Source organism: Heterodontus francisci, chromosome 2 (genome assembly GCF_036365525.1).
Source record: "Heterodontus francisci isolate sHetFra1 chromosome 2, sHetFra1.hap1, whole genome shotgun sequence".
Lineage (NCBI taxonomy): Eukaryota > Metazoa > Chordata > Chondrichthyes > Heterodontiformes > Heterodontidae > Heterodontus > Heterodontus francisci.
Genome location: NC_090372.1, coordinates 192,583,787 through 192,596,182, shown reverse-complemented (window position 1 = coordinate 192,596,182; position 12,396 = coordinate 192,583,787). Strand labels below are relative to the sequence as shown.

At 42.2% G+C, this 12,396-nt stretch overlaps 1 protein-coding gene across 8 annotated transcripts in view; it reads left to right on the top strand.

Annotated features, from left to right (window-relative positions):
- zmynd11 (zinc finger, MYND-type containing 11) overlaps window positions 1–12,396 on the top strand; it is a 231,668-nt gene that overhangs the window by 86,709 nt on the left and 132,563 nt on the right. For 5 of the 8 annotated variants that reach the window (XM_068014979.1, XM_068014982.1, XM_068014978.1 and 2 more), the window contains exons 2-3: window positions 1,360–1,495; window positions 11,406–11,565. In XM_068014979.1, coding sequence (XP_067871080.1) covers window positions 1,380–1,495; window positions 11,406–11,565 — 276 coding nt within the window. In that variant the 5' untranslated portion in view covers window positions 1,360–1,379. Of the gene's footprint in view, window positions 1–1,359; window positions 1,496–11,405; window positions 11,566–11,811; window positions 11,830–12,396 lie in introns of those variants that run through there. The other 3 variants (XM_068014984.1, XM_068014983.1, XM_068014985.1) reach the window with 2 other exon arrangements.

Sequence of the window (12,396 nt, the reverse complement as noted above, 5' to 3'; positions counted from 1 at the left end):
GACTTAGATGAGGGGAACGATAGCATGGTAGCTAAATTTGCAGATGATACAAAGATAGGTAGGGAAGTATATTGTGAAGAGGACATAAGGAGCTTGCAGACTGATGTAGATAGGTTGAGTGAGTGGGCAAAAATCTGGCAGATGGAGTATAATGTGGGAAAATGTGAAGTTGTTCACTTTGGCAGGAAGAATAAAAAAGCAAAGTATTACTTAAACGGAGAACGACTGCAGACTTCCAAGGTGCAGAGGGATCAAGGTGTTCTAGTGGATAAGGCACAAAAAGTTAATATACAGGTACCTCAAGTAATCAAGAAGGCTAATGGAATGCTATCCTTTATTACGAGACGAATTGAAAGTAAAAGTAAGGATGTTATGCTTCAGTTATACAGGGCATTGGTGAGACCACATCTCTCATACTGTGTGCAGTTTTGGTCACATTTAAGGAAAGATGTGAATGCTTTGGAGACGGTTCAGAGGAGGTTTACTAGATTGATACCTGGAGCGAGCGGGTTGTCTTACGCGAAAAGGTTGGACAGACTGGGCTTGTTTTCACTGGAGTTTAGATTGAAGTATATAAGATCCTGAATAGTCTTGACAAGGTGGATGTGGAAACTATGTTTCTTCTTGTGGGTGAGTCCAGAACTAGCGGGCACTGTTTTAAGATTAGGGGTCACACGTTTAGGACAGAGATGAGGAGCAATTTTTTCTCAGAGGGTTATGCGACTTTGGAACTCTCTGCCTCAGAAGACGGGCAAGGGAATCAAAGGTTATTGGAGGTAGATAGGTGGAATTTGAGACACAAACAGATCAGCCATGACCTTATTGAATGGCAGAGCAGGCTAGAGGGGCCGAATGGTCGTCTTCTCCTAATTCATATGCTCGTATATATGTTCGTAATTATCCTGGAGGTAACTTTGTGCTGTAGGCAGTGGATTCTTTTCTGACTCAAATAACAGTTATAATTTAGTAATCATTGGCTTCCAGTACTTCAGTTTTGAAGTTGGTCTCATTACTTTCATTGGTTACTCTGCATGCATACTCTTGGTTTCCTTTTTTGCATAATCTTGCTGGAGGAAAAAATCTTTGTTTTGTTCATTGTCCCCTCATTTCTTTCTGTACTTTATCCTACCTATTTGCTAGCTGCATATTTTCTTCATACTTTCTCAAAACATGCCATTACTGTCAGCATAATATTCCCTTCCAAAATCTTGGCCGTTTGACCTTTATTTAAACAAAGGGAAATAAGCCAAAAAGGTCATTATCTGAATCTTTGCCTTCTGCAACTGAATAAATGAGCAGGGTTTAAGATCAGTCCTACTGCTATTGACTAACCCTGTTGTCTTTATTCTTTTGATGCAGCTCACTGACTAGATAAGACCATGGTTCGTCTAGCAAAAAGGAGGCTGTCAGACTCACAAGTGGTCCAGCGACTCTGGAATGCCATTGAAGTCATCCGCAATCAAAAGCAAATTGCAAACTTGGACAGGATAACAAAGTATGTCTAAAAACTGGATTTTTAAATAGTGTATGGGGAGTTTTGCCAAGTGACGTTCTTTCTCTTTTTAAAAAAAAAATTACACTTGACTGCATTTTTATGCACAATATGGCCTGATTCTCTTTGAATATTTAATGAACCTAAATAGCTAATTTTTCATTTTGCCCTTCTGTAAACGTGAAAAGCACCTAGATCAGTACTTAACATTTATCCAGTATTTTATTAAACATCCCAAAAGTGATTTTGCACAAAAATCAGCTTCATGGTAGACAAATGCCCAGGTCCTTGGACTGGGTCACCAAAACTAGAAAAAGAATCCTAGCAACTGAACTATTTCTTGCTTGCAGATCCTATTTCTGGATCTGAACTCTATGCTACTTTATTTCACATTTGTGAGTCTGTCCTTTAAACATTTTTAAACTTGCTGTATCTTAATTAATTAAGCATTTTCGACCAAGATGTGACAGTTGCAGGTGAAATTTAATATTGTAACAAGATAGCCTAAGTGCAGTCAGCAGTTAATTTGCGGAGACTGTAAGTGACACATTAAACTTGCACATTACTGTCGTATTTGCTTTGCAAGTGTAGAAACGCACACTTTTCCCCTCCAACCCCCTCTACCCACCAAAAAGGACACTCCATTTTCTTTTTCTTTCATAGTACCATTCTTTTCATTAGATTTTACAAACCTCTTCAGCATTTTGATTTCTTGCACAAAAATGAAATATGTGAGGGGAAAATGCATGATTAGGTGAGGAGGAAAAGCTTTTTCCTTCCTTTGTTTGTCCAAGTTATTTTTATGATCTTGTAGTCTAGAAGTGTGGTGTGATGCATTTTGGTAGGAAGAATGAGGAGAGGCAATATAAACTAACAATTTTAAAGGGATCAGGAAGAGATATCTGGGAGTGTGCTTGCATAAATCTTTGAAGGTGGCAGAACAAGTAGATATGGCTGTTCAAAAAAACATATAAATCCTGGGCTTTATAAACTGAGGCATAGAATACAAAAGAAAGGAAGTTATGCTGAATCTGTATAAATCACTGGTTAGCCCTAGTATTGTGTCCAATTCTGGGCACCACATTTTTGGAAGGATGTCCTTTGAAAGGGTGCAGTGGAGATTTGCTGGAATGGTACCAGGGCTATGGGTCTTCAGTTACGTAGAGAGACTGGGGAAGCTGGGATTGTTCTCCTTAGAGCAGAAAAGGTTAAGGAGTGATTTAATAGAGCTATTCAAAATTATGAAAAGCTTTGACAGAGTAAATACGGAAAAAGTTTCCAGCGGCAGAAAGGGCGGTACTCAGAGGGCATGGATTTAAGGTAATTGGTAAAAGAACCAGAGGCGAGATAAGAATTTTTTTTATATGCGTTATGATGACCTGGGATGCACTGCTTGAAAGGGTGGTGGTAGCAGATTCAGTAATAACTTTCAAAGGGAATTGAATAAATACTTGAAGGGAAAAAAAAAATGTCAGCCTTTTGGGAAAGAGCAGAGGAGTAAGACTAATTGCATAGATCTTTCAAAGAGTGGCACAGGCAAAATGCACCGTGTCGTCATCTTGTGCTGCATCATTCTATGATTCTAAGATTCTTTGTTCTTATTTTGTTGCTAAGCAACTTAATTAGTTTCGATCCAGCAAGGTGGTTTCCCTGCTGTACACCATTCAAGGAAGATCAAATTTTAAATGAAAAATCCAATACCATATGTTACCTAAGATGGACTAATTGTTCAGAAAGCAGGTGCGTGATCTGTTGCGGTCTGTTTTGTTTTCATTCTTCTTCCTCCTATTCCTTTGAAACTATCATTTGCAGGGTGGCCAGTTCATATGTTACACTATATTGCTCCCAACTGGGTTGTTTTGTTAGACTCTTAACTACCAATTTGTTTCAGGTAGCAGTATTTATTTTTTAAAAATTCCTGGTCAAATCACTAAATAATTTCTGTATTTCCTCTCCATTCCTGCAGCCTTTATTACCATAGTGTTCAGCTTATAATAGAAATCACAAGACCATTTCCCTTTAGGGTAGATTTGAAATCAATGATATTGGGAGGACATCCATATGAGCTTACTCTTTCTGTCCCTCCTAGCACGGTGGAACTTGCTCCCCTCTTCTCACCCCCACCTATCATTAGCAGTGGGCATGCCTTGCCTGCATTTGGAATCTGGAGTAACAAATGTAGTACAGTTGTGAATGCCCGTGGGGTTTTTTTAAACAGTTGTTGAAGCTGAACATAGCTGCCGTCTGAGGTGTATGTCATTGAAATATTTATTTGAGTTTCTTAGTGAAAACTGGAAGGATTACCTTCATGAATGAGAGGGCAGGAAAAGAGTTGAGACCAGAATTTTATAATAACATTCAACAGGTCACCTGATTCTGAAACTGTGTTAAACTGTATAGAGCCTTCTTGCTCTCCTTGGTGATGTTGACAGTAAGCTGAAAGAGCTCCTTTTTCATTGCTTTGAGAAGGTTCAAACTCAACAGCTTTTTAGGCAACACGTTCAACAGCTTCTGTTTAGTTTGATTTGGGCAAGAAATTAAGTATAGAGGTGTTAACGGAAAATAAGAAATTCTGAACCATTTTTAAACGGCAACTGATAAATTTTGGAGTCTGACCTACAGATTCCCAGGGTGTAACTGATTGAGAACAGGGACCTGCCAACTCTTGTATCGGTCCTGGGACACTAATTTGCCAAAGGTTTGACTCCTGTTTCGTTGAGGGTACTCTTTGTCACCATTCAGAACAACACATATTGGCGTTTGTTTTTTAGTAATGAATGGAAATACTTTATTTCATAGTATTTAGGAACTAAATCAAAGCTCGGTATGTGCCAATTATTTTTCGTATTCTTGTCTGCACATTCCTTGACTTCAGACTTAAATGTAACTGTTCTGCCATCCTGTTAAATCCAGCTGTCTAGCCTCAAGGGAGAACTGTCTACCTGCTCCGGTTCGCAAAATTCATTGTGGTTAGAGGGAAAATGTAATTAGAGTTAAGAGTGATTGGTGGAGGTGGGAGAAGCTACAATGTATTATTTAAAAACTAGAGTTTACACAGAATTACAACAAGAATAACAATGTGCACAGTGTCATTAACATATGCCCGTTTTTGCAATAATGATAGCGAAACTGTCCGTGTTCACCGTCATTACTCCTCTGAAACTGGCAGCAACTTCTGAAGTCCCCACACGTGCAGTTAAACGCAGAAATCCAGACGTTGCAGTCATTGATTCTCCAGAGGGTACGCTGTTGAGGTCCCCCCAGATTGTAATCATTTGAAAATCATTAAACTGATGATAACTTCCATTCTTAAGCTCTTAGTCTCATTGTAAAATCCCTTGAAAAAGTTAAACCTTGCTAAATGAGATAAAGCTAGTTTTTAATGACTTACCAGGTTCATAATTACTGCTGAACAGCCTCACTGTCTCTGAAAGGGTAATTTTATATTTGTTGAATGTCAGATTTCTCCATTATGATAAATTCCACATTTTTATTTCTTAAAGCTTATTTACAGTATTTTAGCTTCTACCTTAATCCCATGTTTGTGTCCCAGTCATTTATTTCACTATTTGTAAAAATTAAAAATGCAAAGATTTTGTGGCATTTATTTCCTGGTTTGCAGTCTGAGAATACTGCAGTATGATGGCATGCTTGATGACATCACTGTTGCTAGTCGTATAAAGATCCCCTTGATTTGGTGGCAGAAGCAAAAGGGGAAGTGCACGCCACAGAGATCTTTGTGGGCAGCTTTCTTTGAGGTCAATGACCGCAAAATCCAGCCTGCAGCAAAAGGGCTCAAGTTACTTCATATACAGAGGGCATTGTTCAGGAGTTGAGAGTAGAGTTAGGGTTGATAAAGGCATGGCTGAAAAGGTGGAATATTGAGGCTTTTGAATGTAGAGGGCTTTAGGAAGAGGTTTTCAGAGAGCAAGGACATATATGGGTGAATGCTATGGCCTCAAAGATGGTTGGGATGTGCTAGGTAGTAATACTGATGGTTTCGAAACTTCCCACAAACCTGTGAGTGAGGTTTACAAATTTACTATTGACTGAATCCCACAATATGCTGCTACTTTTAAATTAGTTCCAACCTGTGTTTTCTTTGCAATGCTTCAGCTGTTTGATTTTAAAGTGAATTGGGTGAACCTGATTCAGTATTGAATGTTTTTGTTTCATGACATGTTGCAGAATAATAGTATATGAACGCTGTCTTTTGTCTGTCCTGAGAATATGTGCACAAATATGTCTTATAAAATATACCTCCTTGGATCTGATTTCTCCCCCTACCCCCTTTCGCACACGTGCACGTATCATCAGACATTGGAAGCAGATTGTTCCCATGTGTGTGTGTATACAGAGTCAAGATTTTACTTGATGGGCACAATATTGGTAAATTCAAATCCTATTGATTTTGTGTATTTATATATCTACTTCTGTCAAATCACCTTTGAAGAGGTTGGCAAGTAATTCAGCAGAAATGTAACTGGCCAGTTGGGAAGAGCTGGGTGTCGGTTTGTGGGGGGGCGGGGGGGTTGAGCAGAGTGGATAGGGTGAGATGTGTGGGCAAGGTGTAAGGTCGAATACATGTAGGGTAGAATCCAATCTCTATGACTCTTGGAGTCTGGGAGGGAAAAAACCTGAGTGTGTTTATCTGTAAAGCAGAGACGAGACCTACCTCAGTTTGGGCTTTTTACGAAGAAAAATCCTTCCGAAGTGGCCCGTTTACATATGTAATTTTCAGTTGGAATGGATGCAATTATTAAACACATTTTCAGCCCCCAGTTTTCTCCTATATATCTATACCCCAGGTGTGAGGATGGGTGACTGACTCTCAGTGCTTGGACAGTTTGCATCATGATCACTGCACCCATCTGATACAGAGTGATGTTATGTGACCCAAGTTGGTAATTCAAGCAGATTAACCTCTTCCCCCAGTGCCACCTGCCTCCTCTTGGTGCTGGACTTGTCAAATTTGATTTCTGGGAACCTGGGGCTCGATTTTATGTGCCCCCCGGGACAGAGTCCGAGACGGGGGGGGGTGGGGGTGCGAAGGGCCCATCGCCAAGTGACGTCTGTCAGGCGCAGGATAGGCCGATGACGGTCTTCTCGCCCAAAGGCCAATTGAAGCCCTTAAGTGGCCTATTAATGGACTTCTTCCACCCACCGCTGCGATTTAACCAGCAGCGGGTGGTATCTCTGCCACGCATGTGGGGAGGTCGTTAGTAAAACGAAGCGCCCTCCTTGCGGTCGTGGGGGGTGGTCAGTCCTCCGTGGGCAGGACCCCTGCCAGGAATAACTCCACCTCCCTGGGCACCCTTCCCCCCTACACTGAAGGTCCACCCTCCCATTCCTCCTTGTCGGGACTTCCGAACTGGCCTGGCGGCCCTGACTCACCTACCTCTGGTTCGGATCTCCAGTGCTGGACCTAGGTTCCAGGCCTTTGCAGTACCGGCAATAGCCACCGCTCCAGGTGGCGCTGCTGCTACAGTAGTGCAGCCGGCCCAGTGATTGGCCAGCACTCTTGGAGGCGGGATCCCCGTCTTTAAAGGGATGGTGATCCTGGCGCCTGGCCCTTAAGTGCCATAACAATGCAAGATTGTGTCGGGGGGGTGATCTCGGAAACGCCAAGGTGGGATTCATCCCGCCATTTTGGCCTGGCGCAGGTAGCCCCGCTGCCAGCACAAAATCCAGTCCCTGGAGTGTGAACCACACCAAAATCTTCAATTCACGTTGTTTGGCTTTTCACTTTGCTTGATGTTTTACATGTTCTCATTTCCTCCTAACATTTCTTTCCGCAAGTGTCTAAAATTGCCTTTTTAGCCCAAAGCATTTTTGTAAATCCGCATCTTTCTATTGTCTCGTCTACATTTCCCCACCACTCGGTTGCCCCCACCGACCCTGATTTCTTCGATAACCAGAAAAATGGCTACGTCTGTTTCTACGCAGCTTCTCGAGACTAGACAAATGCTTTCCCAAGGCTGATCTCTGCTATTCCTAGCTTGTCAAATGATTTGTGTTCCTTGGCTTCCACCTGCTTTTTCAGCACACTTGTTTTGTTATTCTCAGATTTTTGTCCAGTCACATCTGCCAGGTTACCTTTCTGGTTAAAGTTCATTTTCAAAGGGCATTTCCCCCTTCCATTTTTCCTTTAAAGTCTCCTAACATAAATCAATAAATATAGGAGGGATGGCAACAGTAAGGAAGAAGTTTGCATTAAACAAGCACTGGTCTGACATGCCCTATTCATATTTACCTATTGACTTTCTCTTCTGAAATGCATTTCCCTTCAAGTAATCTCTGGTTCTCCATTATTGGCCGAGTTCACAGAAAGCACCTTGTGAGGGAGGTTATGCTTCAGCTAAACAGAGCATAAGTGAGACCACATCTAGAGTACTGTGTACAGTACTGGTCTCCTTATTTAAGGAAGGATGTAACTGCTTTGGAGGCAGTACAGTGAAGGTTTACTCGACTAATACCTGGAATGGGTGGGCTGTCTTACGAGGAAAGACTGGACAGGCTAGGCTTGTATCTGCTGGAATTTAGAAGAGTAAGAGGCGACTTGATTGAAACACATAAGATCCTGAGGGGTCTTGACAGGGTGGATGTGGAAAGGATGTTTCCCCTTATGGAAGAATTGAGAACTAGGGGTCACTGTTTAAAAATAAGGGGTCGCCCATTTAAGACAGATGAGAAGAAATTTTTTCTCTCAGAAGGTGGTGAGTCTTTGGAATTCTCTTCCTCAAAAGGCAGTGGAAGCAGAGTCTTTGAATATTTTTAAGGCAGAGGTAGATAGATTCTTGATAAGCAGGGGGGTGGAAGGTTATCGGGGGTAGGTGGAAATGTGGTGTAATCAATTCAGCCATGAACTGACTGAATGACGGAACAGGCTCAAGGGGTTGAGTGGCCTACTCCTGCTCCTAATTTGTATGTTCGTATGTCCTTTTACTTCATACTGGTAAAGAAGAACCTGCACTTACAGAGCGCCTTTCATGACCTCAGTACATCCCAGAGCTCTTTGTAGACAATGGTGTACCTTTGAGGTCTAGTCACCTATGTAATGTAGGAAATGTGTGAGCCAATTTCCTACAACAGCAGTAATATAAATGATTTAGTGATGTCAGTTGAAGGATTGATATTGGTCAGGACATCAGAGAGGACAAACCCTTGGATTAATGTCTCATCTGAAAGACAGAAATTCCAATATGCAGCACTTCCACAATACTGTTCTCAAATATCAGGCCAGATTATGTGCTCTGGAGAAGGCGGTTGAGCCCACGACCATCTGACTCTGGTGAAAGTGCTGCCACTGATGCCATTGAGTAAAATTTAGTAAAAATGTAGCACATTGCGACACAATATTTAATTATTTTGATGTGTTGTGCTTGAGATACCAAGTTGAACCATGTTTATTTATGCAGTGGCAGTGTTTAAGTATTTTTAAATTAGGTGCTACAGTTAAATACCGTTCGTGCCTCTTTTTGTTAGCTACAGTTGGTTTTCACTTTCAACTTTAGAACTAAATCAAAGAGTATTCTGACCTCCCTTTTGGCCTCCTTGTCTCGAGAGATAATGGGTAAGCACCTAGAGGTGGTCAGTGGTTTCTGCAGCAGCGCCTGGAGTGGCTATAAAGGCCAATTCTAGAGTGACAGACTCTTCCACAGACACTGCAGGTAAAGTTGGTTTTCGGGGCTATTACATAGTTGGCTCTCTCCTTACGCTGCTGTCTCTTTTCCTGCCAACTGCTCAGTCTCTTCGACTCGCCTGTCTTCAGCCCCGCCTTTAAAGCTGTCCGCCAGCTCTGGCAATCGCTGGCAACTGGATCTTGTTGTCAAAGTCGTAAGACTTGTTGTCAAAGTCGTAAGACTTCATGTCGCATTTGCAGACGTCTTTAAAGTGGAGACATGGAGGGCCGGTGGGTCTGATACCAGTGACGAGCTCGCTGTACAATACGTCGTTGGGGATCCTGCCATCTTCCATGCGGCTCACATGGCCGAGCCATCTCAAGCGCTGCTGGCTCAGTAGGGCGTACATGCTGGGGGTATTGGCTGCCTCTCAAGGACTTCTGCGTTGGAGATACGGTCCTGCCATCTGATGCCAAGGATTCTCCGGAGACAGCGAAGATGGAATGCATTGAGACGTCACTCTTGGCTGGCACACATTGTCCAGGCCTTGCTGCCATAGAGCAAGGTACTGAGGACACAGGCTTGATACACTCGGACTTTTGTGTTCCGTGTCAGTGCGCCATTTTCTCGCATCCTCTTGGCCGGTCTGGACATAGCAGCTGATGTCTTTCCCATGCGCTTGTTGATTTCTGCATTGAGAGACAGGTTGCTGGTAATGATTGAGCCCAGGTAGGCGAACTCTTGAAACACTTCCAGAGTGGTCATCGATATTGATGGATGGAGCATTTCTGACGTCCTGGCCAATGATCATTTTCTTGAAACTGATGGTTAGGCCAAATTTGTTGCAGGCAGCTGCAAGCCTGTCGGAGTCTCTGCAGACACTCTTCCGTGTGGGATGTTAATGCAGCATCATCAGCAAAGAGGAGTTCCCTGATGAGGACTTTCTGTACTTTGGTCTTCGCTCTAAGACGGGCAAGGTTGAACGACCTGCCATCTGATCTTGTGTGGAGGAAAATTCCTTCTTCTGAAGACTTGAATGCAAGAGAGAGCAGCAGTGAGAAGAAGATCCCAAACAGTGTGGGTGTGAGAACATAACCCTGTTTCACACCGCTCAGAATGGGAAAGGAGTCTGATGATGCACCGTTATGCTGAATTGTGCCTTTCATATTGTTGAGGTGATGATGCTTAGTAGCTTTGGTGGACATCCGATCTTTTCTAGTAGTCTGAAGAGACCGTGTCTGCTGACGAGGTCAAAGGCTTTGCTGAGATCTATGAAGGCAACGTAGAGGGGTATACGTTGTTTGCAGCATTTCTCCTGTAGCTGGTGAAGGGAGAACAGCATGTCAATGGTGGATCTCTCTGCTCGAAAGCCGCACTGTGCCTCGGTAGACACGCTCAGCCAGTTTCTGGACTCTGTTTAAAATGACTCGAGCGAAGGCTTTCCCCACTGTGCTGAGCAGGGAGATTCCACAGTAGTTGTCGCAGTCACTGCAAGTCACCCTTGTTCTTATAGAGAGTGATGATATTTGGCATTGCGCATGTCCTGTGGTACTGCTCCCTCATCCCAGCACAGGCCAAGCAATTCCTGGAGTGCTGAGAGTATAGCAGGCTTGGCACACTTGATTATTTCATGGGTAATGCCGTCCTTTCCAGGGACTTTTCCACTGGCTAGAGAATGAATGGCGTTACTGAGCTCCGATTTTGTTGGCTGTTCGTCCAGCTTATCTATGACTGGCAGAGACTGGGCTGCATTGTGGGCGGTCTCAGTGACATAATTTTCCCTAGAGTACAGTTCTAGGTAGTGTTCCACCCAGCGGTCCATTTACTTGCTTGGGTCAGTGATCAAGAGTTTGGGTCAAGAGTATTATCATCCCAGTATTAACTGAGAAACTGAATCTAAATATAAGTAACTAATAAACTATGAATAATTCCTGTTTTAGCAATATTATTAACAAAGCTGCTTATTACAATCATTGTGGAAAATGTTGGCAAGCAGTTAATTGCATCCTGTTCAATTTTCTTTCTTTGACATTAGCAAAGCACTTAAGTTACAATTAAAAATCTGGGAATTAGTCGTCTTTTGCGATGCAATCTGGTAATGTGTTATTTGTTGCTTTGTTATCTGCCTTATTCCTGACTAGGCAATGGAAAGTTTCATCCACAGAATGTTGAGTAATTAATCAATGAATTTCTATTGGGGGTTATCATTGTAAATTAGTTGTGTTTTTATTAGACACAACTGTTGATTTACCAGTGATTGATTACAGTGGTCTCTGTGGTTTCTCCCTTAGATTCATGTCTCGCCTCCACAGTATGCATCCAAAGGATACCAATCGGCAGCTGGGCCTTGCAGTAAAAGACGGCCTGATTGTTGAAACACTGACTGTGGGCTGCAAGGGTTCAAAGGCTGGCATCGAACAGGAAGGATATTGGCTACCGGGGGATGAGATTGTAAGCACCTTGAATATTTAGGACTGGCCAGATGTATTTGGTTTAGTGGCTTTTAGAACCTCAAGCTGCATTATATTGCTGTATAAATGTGTGGTTAAGAATCCTCTTCTGGAGGAGCATGACTTATCAAACAATGATCTGGTGTAAAGTCAAGTACAGTAACACACAGAAATAGTTCTGAATGTTTACTTAGACTGTGCCTACTCTCTTTAGGTCATCTGAAGTGCATCATCCTGTGCAGTCGTATGTGATTTTACAACCCAAGTAAGCCTGCGAGATTGGTCACTAGTGCTATAGGCACATCCATGGAAACTCACTGTTTTCAGTGTTCAAGACAACTTCTAAAATAATCATCATGTAATAATTGAACATTTAAAAATATTGGGCCTAAATTCAATTTTTTTTATTTAACAATGTGAAAGTCTTTTTGCCTTTTTAATAAATGCTTCCTTGGTGTGCTAAAAAACACCTTTTTCCCAAAATCTATCTTGTAGTATACTGCAGCTTTAAATATTGTTTAACCCCAGTTACTGTTAGCTCCAAGTAAGAAGTTGTTTAAGACACTGATAGGGTTAAAAATTGCATGACATTTACCACCACCTTCCCAAGTCCATTTTGTTGGCTTTTTGATAATTTTTTCCCCAGCTTTTTAAAAAAAAATGGAAAAGGACTGTAAGAATCTGTGTATCTCGATGGATAATAGGATGTAGTATGTCCACTGGGAGTAACCTAATTTTCCACTTGACGGGGAAATCACTGCTAGCCAATTTAGGAAATACTCATTTACAGCACAGAAGGAGGCCATTCGGCCCATCAAGTCCATGCCGGCTC